The sequence below is a fragment of the Mesoplodon bidens genome (genome assembly GCF_964165515.1).
Source record: "Mesoplodon bidens genome assembly, chromosome: 2".
Taxonomy (NCBI): domain Eukaryota; kingdom Metazoa; phylum Chordata; class Mammalia; order Artiodactyla; family Ziphiidae; genus Mesoplodon; species Mesoplodon bidens.
Window position 1 is genome coordinate 33,126,898 of NC_138177.1, and position 19,186 is coordinate 33,146,083.

Consider the following 19,186-nt stretch of genomic DNA (forward strand, 5'->3'; position numbering starts at 1 on the left):
TCAGACACATTTCTTAGAGCCAGGTTATGAGCCATCAGGGTTTGGAAGCTTAAGGGACAACTCCTACCGGGTAGGACAAACCAAAGAAAACAAAAGCTGTCACAGAAGGGACAGATGGCACAGCCAGGCACTGGGGTAAAAGCGAGGACAGAAGTATCACACGCAGTTGATAAAGTCTCCGAGCCATTGCCTGTTGCATGCAAGATACTAGCAAAGCCGGGGCTTCCCTGGTGGCGCAGTAGTTGGGAGTCTGCCTGCCGATGCAGGGGACACGGGTTCGTGCCCCGGTCCGGGAAGATCCCACATGCAGCGGAGCGGCTGGGCCCGTGAGCCATGGCCGCTGAGCCTGCGCGTCCGGAGCCTGTGCTCCGCAGCGGGAGAGGCCACAGCGGTGAGAGGCCCGCGAGCCGCGAAAAAAAAAAAAATGATACTAGCAAAGCCTCGATGAGCAGAACACAGCCCCTGCTCGCAGTGTGGTGGGGATGGCCATGGGGACATACCACGACAGTGGGCACTGCCACGGGGAGAATGCTGTGAGCAGCGCGGGGTGCCGTAGAAAGCATTGTGGGCGTGGTGTCAGCATTGCGTCTGGAAGGGGGACTCTGAGTTTACCCGGGGAGAAACGAGAGGCCTGGGGGAGGCAGGGCGCCTTGGGAGGAGGACACTTGAGGGCAAGGATGAAAAAGGGGGGCGTGTGGCGTGTTTGAGGGAGGAAGACGGTTTCTAGGTGGGGTGCCTTGCTGGAGAGATGGGCAGGGACTGGTCTCAGCCCCGAGAGCACTGCGGTCTCAGGTTGCACTGTTTAGCAAAAACAGCTGGAGCTGTTACCAGCCTGATCCTACTTCACCTCCAGAGACGCTGCTTCAGTGGGTCTCAGCTGAGTCCTGTGCCTTTGAGTTTTTTTGTTTGTTTTTTTGCGGTACGCGGGCCTCTCACTGCTGTGGCCTCTCCTGTTGCGGAGCACAGGCTCCGGACGCGCAGGCTCAGCGGCCGTGGCTCACGGACCTAGCTGCTCCGCGGCATGTGGGATCCTCCCGGACCGGGGCACGAACCCATGTCCCCTGCATCGGCAGGTGGACTCCCAACCACTGCGCCACCAGGGAAGCCCTGCCTCTGACTGTTTTAAGGCTCCAGGGGCTTCTAACGTGCAACTGGGGCTGAGAACCATGGCTGAGATGAAAAAGGGGGGCAGCGGAGAACACTCAGGGGTGTTTAAACCTTGGAGTGACACTTGTAGTGAGGCTTGTATTTTGGAAACATCAGTCTGGTGACAGCACAGAGAATAGGGGGAGGGGTGGAGGGCAGTTGTGGGGAAAGAGTGGAGATTCACAGACAAGTTAAGGGTTATTGCAATAGACAATAGGTACTGACTTCCTCGGCCTGTGGCAGAAATTGTGAGAAAGGGAAAAAGAGCATAGATTAAATAATATTTTGGAGGAAGGATTAACAGGATTTGAGGGGGGTGGGTGGTAAAGGGAGGGGAGGGATCCTTTCATGCAGAGTTTAGATGTTCTTGACAGTAGCTTCCTCTGGGAAGAGGGTCCCAACTTTTATGTTTGTCACATGATGTCAAGAATTCTACTTTTGGGAGTTCCCTGGTGGTCCCGTGTTTAGACCTCTGCACTTTCACTGCTGAGGGCTTGGGTTCAATCCCTCCCTGGTCGACCCCCCACCCCCATCCCCCCGCAAGCCCTGCGGCCAAAAAGGAAAAAAAAGGATTTCTACTTTTTAACTTGGAATTCTCAGGGATTCAAGGATCCTTAAAGCTAGGAAATGCTGAAGGGAGAAAAAAAAATGACCCAAGGAACTGTGGTCAAAGGGATGACATGAAAGAAAAGGACCAGGTATATGGTGTGTGAAGAGAGGAAAAACAATTATAAATAATGAAATGCTCTCGGCGAAACGTAGTCATTTACTGGAGGAAGTCTTCCTCTAAAAGAATTTCCAAGTCGTTCCCTTAAGCCCTTCCCCAGGGCGGTGGAGAGGATCGGGGAAGGTGTTTTCTGTCAATAAAGAGCGCGGATCAATCAGTAACGTTTGAGGGAAGCCTCCCAGCGCAGCGGGGCGCGCTGTACGCGGCCGGGCCAGCAGATGGCAGTGTGGTCCTACCGGGAGCCTCTAGCCTCAGCGCCACTTTCCTCTCCTCCAGAAAGGGAAGTTCTGGGGGTCTTCACATTCCTTCCTTCCTGGGTAGAATGACCTGGAGAGTCATCCTCTGTGGTACGACTGAGCATCCAGCCAGTGCTTGGTGGTTGCGCAGGCAGTGCTGCTGCACAAAACAGGTAACTGGGAAACACTTTGAAGAAACTGCCTCGTGAGACGGGGACTCTGTCCCCCGACCTGGTCCACTGGGCTGGTGGTCCGGCAAGGGGATGGGGGGGCACCCCTGGAAGGGGTTTTAGGCAGTTCCTAAAGTGCAGGTGAACCCACTTCCAAAGTCCTTCTGTTGGTTGGATGTTGCTACGGGGGAAATGGGTTGAGTTCCGACGCCAGTGGTATATAAAGAAGTTAGGTTCTCAGGCTAGCCCAGAAAAGCCTGTTCATTCTATAATGCAGATAAATTGCAGTGCACTTATAATGACAGAAATAGAAAACAAAGGTATTGTAGTATTGCAATTTAAGTAAAAGAGCGGTGGAGTGAAACCGGTTCTTTATTTTGGCAAGTGAAGAAAATTAGGTTTGATTAGAGAAGGATAGGAGGCAAATGAGGCTGTGCGTTCTGGGCTGGTCTCAGCCTATCAATACCCAATGTTTCGGTTGGACTGGCCCTTGAGTTCTTATTATAATTGTAAGATACCCTTCAGCAATAGGAACCTTTGAAAAATAAAGGTTTATTACTTGCAAGACCTGGAAATTACACGGCACACAGGAGGCCCCATTGTGAGGTTGTGTGTGGGAGGGAGAGAGAGAGAAAATGAGCTCAAGAGAGAGAGCGCGCCTAGGGTTCTCCTTTTATTGGAGTCTGCAGTGGGGGCCTAGGATTTCGAGGGCTCACTCTTCACTGGTGAACTTAAAACATAGGAGTGTGAATTTCCAGTGCAGGAAAAGAAGAAAAAAAATCAAGAGGCCCAAATGGTTAGTTATTGAAATCAACCAGGATCTCTAAAACAAAGGAGCCACAGTGTAAGAGGTGGCCTGGGTCCTTGTCCAGCTGTGTGGCTGGCAGTGTGTTTATCCTGCATAGTGGTCTTTGAAGTGGGTGCCTCTTTGAAGTGGATGCCTCTGCAATCAAAGCTTAAGTCAGGCACTTGGATTACAAAAAAGAAAAAACAGAACTGTCAGGGCTCATGCTACACGGTGGAACATCTGAAGGAGACAGTTGGGTGTATGAAGGCTTGTGGGCAGAGCCCGTTACGGGATTCTATAAATTTCTGACCCAAAGGAGGTGCTTCTGCAAATTAACAGTCTCTGAGGAGGCCAGATCAGCAGAATGGCCTGCATCATGATGCCCTATGTGCACAAGGGGCACTAGGACAGGAGTCTGAAGACTTTGGTCTTCAGGTTTCCAGGTTTGCGTGAGTTGCTTACCTTTCTGGGCCTCACTTTCTTCCTTTTTTTTTTTTTTTTTTTTGCCGTACGTGGGCCTCTCACTGTTGTGGCCTCTCCTGTTGCGGAGCACAGGCTCTGGACGCGCAGGCTCAGCGGCCATGGCTCACGGGCCCAGCCGCTCCGCGGCATGTGGGATCTTCCCGGACCGGGGCACGAACCCGTGTCCCCTGCATCGGCAGGCGGACTCTCAACCACTGTGCCACCAGGGAAGCCCCTCACTTTCTTCCTTTATAAAATGGGGATGACGTTAGTCCCTGATTTACTCACTGTGTCAGTTGCTGCAAGAGTCAAATGAGGTATTGAAAGTGCCCCTAACTATGAGGTAGAAGCACTCTGGAATGGTAAGATAGAGGCCTTGCATCTTTAGTCTCCATAACTTCACTCAGAGCTTTTGGATTTTTTATTTTTCCTTGATAGAGGTGTATCCCTAGCTAGCTCTAAGGTGTCTTTGCTATGAATAACCACCAATAGGATTATTATGGCTCACAGAAGAAAGAGAAAGAACAGAGTGAGAAAGAAAGGTTTGTAAAGGTAAAGGAGAATCTCTACATTTCGAAAGGGGTTTCCTTGAGGATATGAATTGAGGTGTTAGCAGTAAAAGACGAACAGACGAAGCATAGGGGTACACAAACCCTCCACGGCAGCATTTCCCAGACGGTGTTCCTTGGAACCCTTGCTCCTCCAGAGGTGCTAAAAGAAGAGGTTACGTGGTCAAATAAGCTTGGGAAAGCTGAGTTTAGCGGAGTTACACCATTTCCTTATTCCAGTACCCATTAGAACCTTTAATGTGATACCTGCATTGCACATTCCAAGGAGGAGTGGGAAAGTCACGGTATGCAGTGCTTTACAAACTTATTTGATGATAGAATGCTTTTGGTTTCTGAATATCTAGATAGTATCAATATTTGTCAAGGTATGGTTCAGAGACCACTGTCATTTACCTAGAGTTTTTGTTAGAAGAGCAGCTTGTCTGGTCTCATCCAAGATGTAACAAATCCAGCAGAAGGGCAGAGGGGGACTGGGTCTCTGCACTTGTAAGAAACACCCAGTGATTCTCTTTCTTTTTTTCCCCTAATCAATGCATTTATTTAGCATATAGTATGCACCAGGCTCCACGCTAGGAACTGGAGATACAGTGCTGAATAAGACACTTAGAATTCTGGCCTCATAATGGCTAATGCGGGTGAGAATGGGCTAGAGTGCTGGGAACACAGGAACATGGTTGCCATACAGTCTGATATTGTTGTGATGGGAAAACTTGTGTACTTAGGGAAGCTTTCCTAGGCAGTGATGTAAAATCTGGACTACTTCACCAGAAATATGTTTTAACAGCAACTAAGACTTAGGGTTATGAAAATCCCTTATGTAGCAAATGAGCGTGGCATCGTTGACCCTGACAGGTTTGTGACTATCACATAAAACCTAGTGAGTCTTTAGCACATTTAGTTTGAGGACCTGTGACATAGGATTGATGTTCTAAGGCAAACACTGTTGTAAGGTGAAAAAGATGTTGACTCAAACTCTCTCCTGATCTGGCCACCAGGAGGCACTGTCACCCTAGGGTGGCTTGAGGTGAGGCGGGATAGCTACTTAAGAAGTTCACCTGTCACATACTGTAAATTGGGAGCCCTTAATTCAAAGAGTATTAATAATACTGTGGACAGTGCAGTGTGTGGTGAAATTAAGGAACGTATTACATCAGTGGGAATAGAAGATGTACATTATTTTCAGTCCCTATCTCATTTGGCCTGTCTGCACCATCTGACTCTACAGACTCTGGCTTTCTTCTTGAAAGTTTCTTCTCCTTTGACTTCGAGGACACAACTCTCTCATGATCTTCCTTCTGTCCTTAATAATAATGAACATTTACTGAGCACTTATAGTAAGCCAGGCCCTGTGCTAAATGCTTGTATGCATTATCTCATTTAATCCTCTCATCCCTGTGAGATAGGTACTGTCATTAATTCTACACGGAGATTAAGTCCTGGGCCTAAATTACACAACAGTGGGAGTTGGAGTTAGCCTCAGAGTCTAGACAACTGCAGTCCTAGCTTCCCACACTTACAGTGGTCCTCACCAGGCTGCACTTTCAGGTTGTATGCAGATGCAAATGGTACCCTCCTTTCCCAGTTGCCTCCTCTGCAGCTCTCTTCTGGGGGACAGCTTCTGAGTGACGCCCCCCGTCTCCCCACAGCCTGCCCTGACTCCAGCTTTGAAACTTCCCTCTTTGGAAGCAGTGACCATACCGTATTATAATGGTCCCTTTGCTTGTCTGTTCCCACAGCCAGGCTGTGAGCCCCTCCAGATGACTTTATATTGCTGCCACCTGATGTGCTTGGCACATACTAGAATTAAAAATGTTAAAGGGGGGACTTTCCTGGTGGCGCAGTGGTTAAGAATCTGCCTGCCAATGCAGGGGACATGGGTTTGATCCCTGGTCCGGGAAGATCCCACATGCCGCGGAGCAACTAAGCCCGTGTGCCACAACTACTGAGCCTGTGCTCTAGAGCCCACGAGCCACAACAACTGAGCCCATGAGCCACAACTGCTGAGCCCATGAGCCACAACTACTGAAGCCCGTGTGCCTAGAGCCCGTGCTCTGCAACAAGAGAATCCACCGCAGTGAGAAGCCCACACACCACAACGAAGAGAAGCCCCCACTCTCTGCAACTAGAGAAAGCCCAAGCGCAGCAGTGAAGACCCAACGCAGTCAAAAATAAATAAATAAATTTATAAAAAAGAATGTTAATGGAATAAATAGCCTCAAGAGGGAGTTAGATACCTGCACGCATGGCTGTTCCTGAATGAAGTATCACAGGTATTTGAAAACATCCCTTTGAACCTATGGCAGAGACTGCAAGCTGTGTTAAAGGGACTCTTCAATCTTGTAATCCTGTGACTTTGAATCTGGGAATAATACTAAGGGCAAAGGGCAAGAGGTCAGTGCCGAGTGTTCTGGTGAGTTGAGAATGCTCATAGCATCGTCCAGATTTACATTCACACCCCCAAGGTCAGGGCTGAGCCTGGGCAGGTGGAGCTGATGGCATTGAGCTCTGGCATCCGCTCAGGTGTGCAGCAGCTGCCTCTGCCCCAGATGCTGTCTGGGCAACGTTCCTTTCTCTAGGGTGGAAAGTTTTAGAAGTCCTGGAGGAAGGATCAGAGAGCTGAGTGAAGGGTCTCTGTCCTCAGTTGGTGATGGGATGTGTGGTGATGGGGAAGGGAGCCCAGGGATCAAGTACAGGTACAGGAATAATCAGCCTGCCACAGAAGAGATGAGGCTCGGGGCTGCCTAGGTGCTTGAAGTGCAGTAAACATGGTACTTTGCAAGCGTGTTTGACCCCTCCCTGCCACAAGCTTCTTGGCCCATGTTCTCCAAGATGGTAGCCACCAACCGTGTGTGGTCGTTGAGCAAGTGAAATGTGGCTGGTGTAACTCAGCTACTGGACCTTTAACTTTATTTAATTTTAATTAATTTAAATAGCCATATATGGCTAATGGTACCCTATTGGACAGGGTAGGAAGATGCCCATCATTCCTAGTTCTTTCTATTGGACAGCACTGCTCTAGATAGTTTCTGCTTTGATGACAGCTTAGCATCATCAAGGGAGGAATCAGGAGCATCTAACTCATTACATTTCCTAACCAATGCAAAGCTATGGCCGACTTGAAAAAGATATATATTTATACATTCGTACACGTGTGTGTCTGTCTGTCTCTATTTCTGTATCGTCCACCTACTCTCCTCTATTTATCTGTCTGTCTCCCTTGCAGCTACTATAGAAGCTTTTGGTCTCTCCCCGTTCCAGCACCGTATTTAACTCAGAAGTCTGTTTTTACTTAGTCTTTGCTATTTCCCCCTTTTTCCTTTAAGAGGACATTGATTGACCTCATTGATGGGAACATTCTCTAAGTGTTGCCAAGGAACATCAGTGTGTTTTTCTGCAGCTGGCACCTCTGAGGGTGCCTAGTCTTCGAGGTGTCCGCTCTGCAGGTAGTGGTGCGAGAGTTCATCCCTGGTCCTTGGACCTCTGACTCTGCCGGGGAAGGCAGTGCCTGGGGATGGCTGGGTGTTTGGTGTCCCAGAGCATTCTGAGTGATGTCTGGGAGACGGTAATCTCCAATGTCAAGAAAATAACTATCTGATTCCATAAGTAAGGAGGCCAGGCATGGCTTTTCATTTTCAAAGTATTTTATTTAAATAAGTTCTTCTCTTGGTGTGTTTGAATTTTCCAGAAAAAAAAAATACTGACAAATACTATACAACTTGGACTGTTTGTATTCTTCCTGAAGAGGTAACTGCCCTTTCTTCTACATCTTCCCCTCCCCCCAAGAAACCCAAAGCGAATCCATTAAGCAGTGGGAGAAAGACCTCTTCTGACCATTCAGAAGTCCTGGGCCTGGGGGCTCCTCCCCCAGCCTGGGCTGGTTTAGGAGGCCTCTTCTTTACCATCCTTTTTGCCCTCTGTTAGCTTAACCTCCCCAAGATGGGCCAAGCAGGCTCTAGTCCTGAGGCACCCTTGGCTGCCAGTGGCAGTTCTGGGACAGAGGCTGGGAAGAAGGAGTAAAGATGGAGAGGGATAGAGGAATGGAGCTGGGGTGGTGCCCAGAGAGGGGGGGAATAAGAGAAGAAAACGGGGGAGAGAAAGATGAGAACGAAGTGGGAAGAAAAGGTAGTGGACTCCAATTATTGCTTTGAGCTCCTTTCACGCACCCACGTATTCAACAAACATTTGCAGGCGTATCACACTCCGGGACTATTCTGGGTACTCCAGTGAAGGTTTTCGGGGAGGTTGGGTGGGAAAAAGATAAGCTTCTTTCAGGGTTTGGGTCTCCAAACCTGGGTACAGAAGCAACTGAGAAGTGTGTTTCTGGGTGTTTCATACCTGGACGTAGAGCAGGTCCATTCTGTGAGGAGACGGTGGGGCACTGCCCCTGGAGACAGAGGCCTTGTCACGGCAATGACGACCGACTGCTCTCTTAATTCAAACTAGCAGCCGGTTGTCAAGGCAACCGTGGCACTTGTGCGGTCCCTGATCCCGGAGATCCTCTCTCCTAGATTATATCTGACACCAGTCTCGGCCATCAGCTTCCACGTCTCCCCCAAGTCATCCATTTCAGGGGGGCTGAGAGTTGGAGACTGAAAGAGCAACTCACCCTGCTGGGCAGCGGGGTATGTGGGGAGTCACACGCATGTTGTGTGGGGAGAAGACAGGTCATCCTGGGATGTGAAGGGGACAGCCAGATGCTCCACGACAAGTGGACAGAGCATCAGAGGGTGCTTCTTTCTCTGGTCAAAGAGGTTTATGCATAAGGAGCCTGAGTGCCCAGGGTATCTAAGGCCACTTAGGGTGAGAGGGTGAACGTGACTGGTTTTAAAATATAAGCAGGCCTGAATTATGCTTCACAGGGTCATCTGTCAGAAGACCTTGGTGCAGCAGTCGCTACCAGACACCTCCCCTCCATAGGACTAGACCTGGACTTTACCTGGAGGGCAGTTGAGTACCAGCTAGCCCAAGTGAACAAATAGAATACATTTTTCCATGAACACCATCTTTCAGAATTTAGCTTTTGCTTCTATAAATATCATAGTTTAGCTACATTATTAATTAAATTGCAATTTCACCACCATTTAGAAGAGCTCCCGTGGGAAAATATTTTAAGAGAGCTACCCAGCAGATTTGCAAATGAACTTTTAGAGCCCAACCTGCTCCCAAGTTGCAAATTATCCATCTTTGTGATATGGTCACAATACAATCAAAATACCAACCAGTTCACCCTATGAGGGGATTAATTCGCACCCCCCCCCCCAAACCTCAGCCTGGTGGGAAGACACTCTCCTCAACTCACCGCAGACCTAGCTTACGTGTCCTCATGGCTCTCAGGGCACGCTTGTCAACCTGACCCTTGGTCCCGCATGCACCCTCCTCCTGCAGAATTCAATACCCAACTTCCATCTGTTGCAGCAATTAGTGGGCTCACTTAGAAGAGAAGGTCACTTGGGGGAATTGGGGAGGGGTTACAAGTTTACCCTTAACATCATCACGTATCCGACAGCATCCACAGACAGTTGTGAGTACCGACTGTGTGCAAGGCACTTGCCTGAGCTTCAAAATAAATATTGATCAACCTCTGTATAGCTTCGTCCTACTTTCATTTAAACTCTAACTTCTGCATCCCATCTGCAACATACCATACATCCATGACAGCCTTATGAAATTGTTTCCAGTGTGCCTTCTGTGAGACTGTACCTGTGATTGTCTTAATTCCTTCCCTGCTGAAAACCTTTGGTTTCATAGGGGATCACTAGCTCAGGGGTAGCATCCGCTTCCCATCTGTGAAACATACATTGCACAGGTACACAACGGTAGTCCACTGAAGTGGATGGCGTACACCCAGTCTCCATAGCCTTCTAGCGGTTGCTACCAGGAGCCGTTTGTCCTCGCTTGGAGAAGGGAGCCTTGCTGAGTGGTTCTGAGGGTAGCATCTCAAAGAGAGGTCTTGGACTACATTAAACACCCATCCATGGTGTTGAGGACCTTGTCATGATGTGCAAGACAATAGCTTTCGATGAATTTTGATCCATCACACTTTAAACTTTTCCTCCCAGGTGAGAGGTCAGAAGCACAGGAACTTGGTGTGCCTGTATCAATACACAGGAACGGGGACTGTACCAGGTTGCTGGAATGTCCTAATATGAAGATCCGCAGTAAAAGGCTATGTAGGGATGGGAACAGAAGAGCATACATCTCTAACCTGAGTGGGGTATGGCACTGACAGTGCGTCGGCCTCTTGTCTAGTTATGTAATGGTGCATGTGTGCCTGGCTCTGCCAGGCTTTCCTATGAGATGTTTTCCCAAGAGCAGATAATGTACTGCCTTGTTTAGTGCCTTGTACAAAGTAGACATTCAGTGACCATTTGATGAACAGTATATACTTGTCCAGGTACCTGTTGCCTGAATTTGCGTGTGTGTGTGTGTGTGGTGTGCATGTGTGCATTTGGGAGATATGTCAAGATGTATGGATAAATGTCCCTTGTGCTTTTGCATATGGAATGTGCCAGAGGTGGGTGGAAGGCATGCCTGAGTCTGTAGTAAAGAGCATTGCTACTGGACACATAGATGCCGGGACAGCTCCCGAGACGTGCCGACGTGTCCCCCGGGAATGCCCTCCGTGGGGATGCTGAGTCTGAGGTTTGCTCCTGGGTTGAGTAGCTCCTCTGTGGATGTGAGTGCATCACTTCAGGGACTTCTCCTCCCCTGTGTGTGGTTGGAAGGCAGCTGAGCCCCCAGGGGAGGACACTTCTGCCTCCTGTCTAACTAGACGGGCAGTGATGGCCTCTTTTCCATCTGGAGAAGCTTGGGCTGAGCGGAGATCCAGAGGTCTTCTTCAGCCTTCTTCTTTTTCTTCTTCTTCTTCCCCTTGTTTCGCTCTGGCTGTTGGCCACTTTCGCCTGCCCGGCTCCAGCAGCAATGGCAACAGATGAAGAGGAGGGTGATGATCACCAGTAGGGGCAGCCCCAGGAGGATGCCTAGACAGATGCTGTTGAAGAGGCCCTCTTGGTGTTTGGCCGAGATGGTGTCCCAGATGGCGCTAAAGAAGGCGCTGATTTTCTCCATGGTGCTTGGCTAGATGGGACCAGAGGAGCCTCTCAGCTCACCAGCAAGGCCTGGGCGTGACAGGTTGCAGAATTGCCCACTTGTAACTTATTCCTCTATCAGCTTTGGGTTTGGGCATGCCACGGATAGCACCTAAAGAGAGAAAAACAGATAATTTAAGAGATAGGCCGTGGGAATGGTCTGTAATTTTTAATAACATCATTGATTTTAGGCTTAGGAAATGGGAGGAAATCAAAGGTCTCTGGAGTTCACTGAAATTGTATTGAGACTCTGTAAACAAGATAAACACATGGATTTAGTCAATGAAGTATTAACTCATTCTTTCTGTGTACAACTGTCTGGGGCTTAGGATATAAAAGTTAATAGCATATCAGACCTGGCACATAGTAAGTGCCCTGCAATTGTCAGATAAATAAATCAATGTGTGTATTCACAGTGTTCTGGTTAAGGGGTTGGCTCCCTGGACCCTCTACAGGAGCAGTTCTCCACTGCAGCTCACCTGATAGGTGTTGAATACATACTCCCCACAGGACAGCTCCATATCTGACCTTCTATGAACTTGCCATTTTCAACACTAATTAAAGCTTAAGTACAAGATAGAATGTCCAAGTCTTGCTGGCTGTCATAGGGGACTTGGACCTCCCCAGGCTAGGAGGTCATCAGTCCTCATCCTGCCTCACTCCTGCCTTCCTTGCTGTCCCTTCACGCTCTCTTCCCTGCTCCGTGTCTCCCCCCTCCTTATACCCCACTCCTGTGCCTGGCAAGGACTTATCGTGCTTTGGGTGGGAAGCCAGTTCTCTCTGTTTCTACCTTCCTCTCCCTCATTACCCTTGTCTCTGCTTTCTGTCCCCCAGCCAAAGATTCCCAAGTCTCCTTCCCTGCCTGTTCCCTTTCTTTGCAGTGGAAAGAGTTTTGCAGGCTGATGAGTGATGGTGCTTGGAAACGGGGATGACTTCAGTTCTGGAATCCACAGGTTCTTGGGTCTAAACAAGACTTGGAGGACAGGGATAATTCAAAGAAATTGAAGAGACCTCTTGGCCTAAGACATTGCTCAGGAAAATAAAAAAAGACATTGCCCAGGCTGTAGACCTTATAAATCATCCTGACCACTGCTCTCTCACTTAAAGATGCAGAATCTGAGGCCCATAGTGTTGAGGTGACATGTTTGAGGACACACAGAGCTGTGATGAACACCCAGACCTCTGAACAATGGGTCCAGCACTCTCCTAAGGCTGCTGGGCAAGCAGAAAAACTAAGGATGGTGACTTTATATTTGTATTTTATTTGATACTTTTCTAAGTCACCTTCATGTAAATTATCTTTTAAGTGAGCAGTGGGATGGTGCATTGTGAATGGAGGGAAGCACTGGGGGACCTGGGTCCAGAATCATTTTGAAGTCTGGGCTTCATTGGGTTGTCCTGCACTGGGGCATAAATGTGTGTGTTACACACCTGGGTGGTGTGTTACATGTGGTATCCTAGCGGTTGTCCTTGGGGGTCTAATTCCTTGGATAACACACTCTATAAGTATCCTACGTACCCAGTGCCCATGTATCCATACAGGCACACCCAGGATCTCCGTCCTGGTCTGCAGGCATGTGGACCTATCCCCTCATAACATTATTTATACAGTTTATGCAATTGTATAAATTGGTACCTGTGCCATTTGGCCCATGGAGCCTGACATCATGCTGTAAGCTGGCACTTATTATATGCCAGGCACTGTTCTAGGCACTTTGCACCTATCGACTCATTTTGTCTTCATCACAGCCTTATGAAAGAGGTACAGTTATTCCCCCCATCCTACAGCTGAAGAGACGGAGGCACAGGTCACACAGTGAGGGAGTGGCAGAGCTGGCCTTATGGATTCTGGGAGGTTTGGCTCCTGATCCCCAAGGGGTGAGCCGTTCACAGGTGTTGCTCTGGGCCTCCTATTCTTTCGTGTGGAATTAACCCATTTTTGGCAAGTAGTCCAGAATTTATAGAATCTTACAATCCTTTGCTATCCCTCAGGTTGACTGAAACATTTATCCCCGTCTGTTGCAGAAGAAGACTACCAAGAGATTTATTTCCCATTGTCAGACACCTCACAAATGCATGAAGATACATACAGTAAAAATCCAGTCCCACCCAAGAGAAGGTTTATAGAAAGCATATGGCACCTGAACTTAAATTCAACATGCAACAAAGGAGAGCATCCTGAGGAGTTATGTCTCCTTGCTGGAGGCTTTGCCTGAGCCCCTCTGAGTGTCTGGGAACATCTCACGCCATGGACCTGCCACACACCAGCAAACATACAGGCTTTTTATAGAGGAAAACCACCCTTGGTCTCCCCACAGCCCCTCAGAGGGGCCACTTCGCTGCTTGCTCCTTCTCACACCGCCTGCCTCTCCTCTGGGTTCTCCTTCTCCCTTTGCTATAACCTTTGCTTTGACCTCAGCCTTGTATGGCCCAGTATTCTTTGGCCCATCCAGAGGGATTTTTCTGCTCTGTTGTTAGGTGCTTTTCTCTAACCTGACCCTACGTGTACACTTTCGGGGACCAGATGCTCCTTGCACTGCATTTCTGTGATTCAATTAGACAGCAGCAAACAACACTTGCTGACACACTTTGCTGTGCCAGGGGTCGTGCTGGTCTCTGTGGGGAGCATGTGTGAATCAGAGTCCACTCTTGGGTTCAGCCAGGGAGAGAGAAGAAGGGCCTCAAGCCCTTGGAGAATATTAGGGCAGTTTCATAGAAGTAGAGCCACTTGAGAACGGAGCATCTTAAGAGATGAGTAGGATCTTGACAGAAAAACGTGTGAAAAGGATGTTCAAAGATTCCAGGCCGTGAAACTTCTAGAACATCAGTAGGAGAACGAGGGGCCTTCTGATGAGCCTGGAGCTCAGGGTGGGAGAGAGAAAGACTGTAGGCTGTGGCCAAGGTAGAGGGGGCCTTCATAGGGTGTGTTTATTTGGGAGGCTTTATAACAGGAGGATGTTGTGATCAGAGCTGCCCTTCCGGAAAAGATAACAGAATCTGAAAACCTCTGGTAGGTGTTTTAAGAGAAGATGTTTCATCCATTTAGCAAACATTTATTGAGCACCTAATATGTGCCACACACTGTGTTAGGTATTGAGGATTCAGGAATGAACGACAAAGATAAGCTTTCTGGTATCATGGAGCCTTGTACCTTCCAGGGGTCTTACTGTCATGGAGGGATTGTGCCAAAAGGCAAATAGAAGAAGCACATTCCAACTTAGGATGCTTAGTTGGATGAAGTAAAAGCATGCAGTTGAATTATGTCTTTATTTCAATGTTCCAGGCCCTCCCACCCATCCCAACCTTTGTCTCAAACTCATCCATCCCATGGCACCTAAAATAGCCTGTGAGTAAACAGATTTCTTTTCAAGCTAAAGCTAAGTCCATAATTCACTTCTGGATTCCTAAAGGTACTTATTTGAGTCTACTCTCCATACAGCCAAAGGGAGTATTCATTAACAGTTGGGAACCCTGTCTGGGGAAAGTTCAATTAAAAGGTATTCTTTATATTTTTTTAATCTAAGAATTCTCTTCTAGGCTCCCCCACGTTACTTGCTGAGCTCTTCTCATCTACAGTGTTTCATTAGTATTTATGAGCTTTGCATTATTAGCATTTCCAGGAAACAATCAAATATCTCCTCGGTGGTATGAATTACAAGTTAGAGCTTCTATGAACGTTTTTGCAAAAAGAGCCACACTTTGAGCCTTAGAAATGCTCTCGGGAGACCCCATCCTTTGGTTGGCTCTCAAGTATCACCCACACTGTTTGAAAAACAATTCATCTATTCTTGTAAAACCAACAACAGGTGCTAACCAACCTTGATTGTGGTTGTGGGGGTGGTTATGAGGAGGGAGAAGAGGGGAATAGGTCCTTTCAGTTTCCTTGAAAGTGAGCAGTATTCACCTCTATATCCTTCGTAGTATCTAGCTGGGAGAGAGTCCTTCATCCATTCTTTCTTCCCACAAGCATCTGTCTGCCTGCATGTGAGATGTTGATGGAGAACACAGATCCTGGAGCCAGAAGACCTGGGTTTGAGCCCTGGGTTAACTCTTGTGACCTTGGCCAGTTACCGAACTTCAGCTACAAAATGAAGCTAATAAGCTTCCCTTGTAATGAGGTTGTGAAGATTAAGAGCTCAATATGATTAATGCATTTCATAAACTGTACAATACTATAAAACATAATCTATAAAATAGCGAGTGATCTCCCCATAACAGTGGACTAATTCTAACCTTGAGCTCTTCTTCCCCATCCCTCACCTGTAGCCCAGTCTTCATGGCCAGAGAACCATGGACACACACACCCCCCGCCCCGCCATTCAAATGAAAAGGGCTTCACAGGTGACCTCCCTGCTTAGAACTGGTCTGCAGTTCTGTGGCTGTAATTCTAGACTCTGGCATCCAGCAACAGGAATGGAAAAGGGTTGCTTGGAGAACATCTGATGGTGTCTGGAGGACTGTTGAGCTCATAAAGTGAGACCTGGGGAGAGCACCTAGCCCTCTGCAGGCCCCAGCTTCCCTCCAGGCTTTGGAACCTCTAGAAGTGTACTGGGATGGCTCCTGCCACAGGGATGTCTGATCCATCCCTGAGAGCCAAGAGCTGCTCCAGAGTTGTGTCTAGGGCTGGCCCTCAGACTGCTGTTGCTTCTGGAGCTCCCCACGATGGGGGAAGGGCATTCTACTTTGCACCGGCCTCTCGTAATTTCTGTCTGTTAGGTGAAATAATACATGTAAAGCTGAAGAATAGTGTCTGTTGGATAGCAAATGCTTTCTAGAACTGTTAATGATAAGGATCATGATGGCACCCCATTGAAATCCCTGAAACCTTCTCCAGAGTGATTTCCAAATGGTTTAAATCTTTGGCCTTCTTGTAGGGGGTGGGGTGAAGCAGGAGGGTCAGGTTTCTCTCAGAGCCTTAGAAGATTCCTCTGCTGCAGCTGCAGACTCCTGGGTATGTGTGGGGGGCCACCTCATAATTGTAACTTGGGGGCAAAGACCTTCCCTTGGGCCTTTCCTCAAATGTTCCACTGAGCCCGTACCTTGTGTTGTGGTCATCACTCTGCTTGCTTTATCTCCTCACCCAGAGATCTCAGGTGATGGCAGGATGGCCTTCTGGCCAGGGAAGGGAGTCACCAAGTGTGTCACCAAGGGATTAAAGGATGCAGGTTCCCGAGTTACACTCCTGGAGACCCTGATTCAGTAGGTCTAGGGTACGCCCAGGAATTTATGTCTATAACAAACAACCCAAGTGTTTCTGGACAATTATCAGGTTCAAAAACTGCTGAATGAGCAGGTTGAGCTGATGACCCTTTTCTGTAAGCTCAGAAGCCATGTGCTGAGTGAGAGGATGGATGGATCATGGGCGAGGAGAGGTGGGAAAGAGGTTTATTTTCATACACAGCAGCACCAGGGCCTGCTGCAGGGAGCCTCCTTGGGTGTTACTTCTTGCTCTTGTGTAGTCAGGGCATCTGGGCCAGAGCTGCTCTCGTGGAAGTCACAGTTCAATGCAATAAACATTCACGGAACAGCCACTATGTGTCTGGCCCTGTGCATTCCGATCCTGAGCTCCTCCCTGTCTAGTAAGGAGCAGAGACAAAAATAGCAGAAGCAGGGCTTCCCTGGTGGCGCAGTGGTTGAGAGTCCGCCTGCTGATGTAGGGGACGCGGGTTCATGCCCCGGTCTGGGAAGATCCCACATGCTGCGGAGCGGCTAGGCCCGTGAGCCATGGCCGCTGAGCCTGTGCGTCCGGAGCCTGTGCTCCGCAACGGGAGAGGCCACGACAGTGAGAGGCCCACGTGCCGCAAAAAAAAAAAAAAAAAAAAAAAAAAAGCAGAAGCACAGTGTGATCAAGGGTCCTGTAGTCAAACTGTGTAAAGGGCATGGGAGCGGCGCAGGGGAAGGAGTAAGCAAACTGGCCTGGAGGGGCTTAAGAGATGAAAAGGAAATGACAATCAGGACAGAGTCTGCTCAGTCATTCCTTCAGAGACTACTTATGCGGCACCTAGTACACGCTGGGAACTGTGTTGGGTCCTGGGTATCCAGGAGCAGGCAGGCTCAATCTTTGTCCCTTTTTTGCTCAAAGTCTAGTGTGGGAAGCAAACGCTCATCAAAGACCCCCGCAGACCGGTGTGTAAGTATATAGTTGCTATGAAGGAGAAGCCCGGGATGCTGTGAAAGTGAGTGATACCCATCAGGGAAGCCAGGGCAGGCTCTGGGTGGGGATGGCTTCACTAAGATCTGAATGACAGAAACAGCAAACATGTGGTCAGGGTGTCTGAAAACTCTCGAGGACATAGACTAAACTTACCTAAAGCACTTTCAAGTGACATGCGTGATGTGTTTTCTTTCAACTCTCCAATACCTTTTCAGATGAAGTGCCTCTAAATTTAAAGCAATGAGTTCAATTGTTAATACATGATAAATTGTCCCCCCCACAAAGTCTGGAAACACAGGAAATAATGTGTTCATTGTGTTTTTTTTCAGATGAACAATTGGACCTGTTGCTTCTCCTGCAAAGGACCTGAAAGGACAGTGTGGCTGGACGCAGCAGCAGTGAGTGGGGGTGACAGTGGGGTGACGTGAAGCCCTCGAGGCAGGTGGCCCTACACCTTCAGGGCCTGCTAAGCCATGTCAATGGCTGGTGTGTACTGTAAGGGCCATGGGATTTCAAGCAAGGAGGGGACAGGATAGATCTTTGTTTCATAAAGAACACTGTCACTGGGGTGAGAGAGAACAGATTGGCAAGGGCAGGAGGGGGAGGAGACGACTGCAGTTGTTCAGGGGACATGGCACTGGGAGCAGGGTGAGGGTGGTGGCGTTGGGTGGGATCAGTGCCTGACTTGGGTGTTCTCCAGCGGATGCGGTGAGAGCACTGTCAGGCGGAGGGACATGAGGACTGTCTCTGGGCTGGGCTCTGCTTTTCTTCTTCTAGCCCTAGTCTCCTCTCTGGTCTCCAACTCTGATATATTCCTAAAGTAGGAATCCCATCCAACAGGCTCTACCTGACTCTCGCCATCTCTCCTGAGGGTTTAAAACCTCTTTTTCAGCCCCAGGCCTCTCCACTCTGCCTGCCCAAACCTTGTCCCCACTCCCAAAACCACCCTGCAGTCCTTGCAAAATCCCTGTGGTTACAATATCACACACTTCAGAAACCAAGGCTCTCTGGCAGCTAGAGGCGGGTGGAACCTCAGTCAGCAGTTATTACCTCTGCTGCTCTGGATATGTATTTTCTTGATGTTTCTCACCTTGCTCACCTGGCATGCTCAGATGCCCTCTAATAGATGTAAGTACTGTTTTGTACAAAAATTGTCAGATTACAGAAAATAATCTGCTAGTGGAATATTACGCTTATAACTTAAACCCTAACTTAAAAAGGCATGATGAAATAGATGTCTGTATTTCCCCCAGTTTAATTAATTGCTTCAAGTAACTAGTCCAAATACAAAACTGGATCCTCTTTTTCTCCCCCCAGAGTATGCATACATGGCGTGGAACTAGATATTGAGGATTAGAAGAAAATAGATGGTATTTTCCCTCAGAATCAATGTTATAATTATGGTTGCAATTTTGAACAAAAGCACAAATAGGTCATCAGTACGGAAACGATTCAGGTACCATGGTTATTAAAAATAATAAAATGATGCTTTGTCATGCAGACGTTCTGAATTGGAAGAATCCAGAGATGGGTCATCTGGTTGGGTTCCCTCACTTTATTGATAAGGAATCTGGGACCAAAAGAAGCTGTGACTTGCTGGAGGTCACACAGTTGACAACTGGTGGATTCAGGGCCAGAACCAATGTCTTCTGACTCCCAGCACCCCTCCTGCCAGGTTTCCCCTACAGAAGTCTGTACAGGTAACTACTGAAGCAGCACTAGGCAAGATGCCCACCACGTGCTCATCCTGGGCTCAGGCTAGTCTATGCCTCTCAGCCCCCTGACACCTCTGGAGCTGTGTGACTGAGTTCTGGCCAAAGGAACATGGGCCTGGCTCCTGAAATCTC

General features: G+C 48.4%; 1 protein-coding gene across 2 annotated transcripts in view; it reads right to left on the reverse strand.

Annotated features, from left to right (window-relative positions):
* Window positions 1-7,720: 7,720 nt before the first annotated feature.
* KIAA0040 overlaps window positions 7,721-19,186 on the reverse strand; it is a 35,454-nt gene continuing 23,988 nt past the window's right edge. For both annotated transcript variants that reach the window (XM_081224279.1, XM_081224280.1), the window contains one exon: window positions 7,721-11,297. In XM_081224279.1, the coding sequence (XP_081080405.1) occupies window positions 10,866-11,165 (300 nt within the window). In that variant the 5' untranslated portion in view covers window positions 11,166-11,297 and the 3' untranslated portion in view covers window positions 7,721-10,865. The remainder of the gene's footprint in view (window positions 11,298-19,186) is intronic.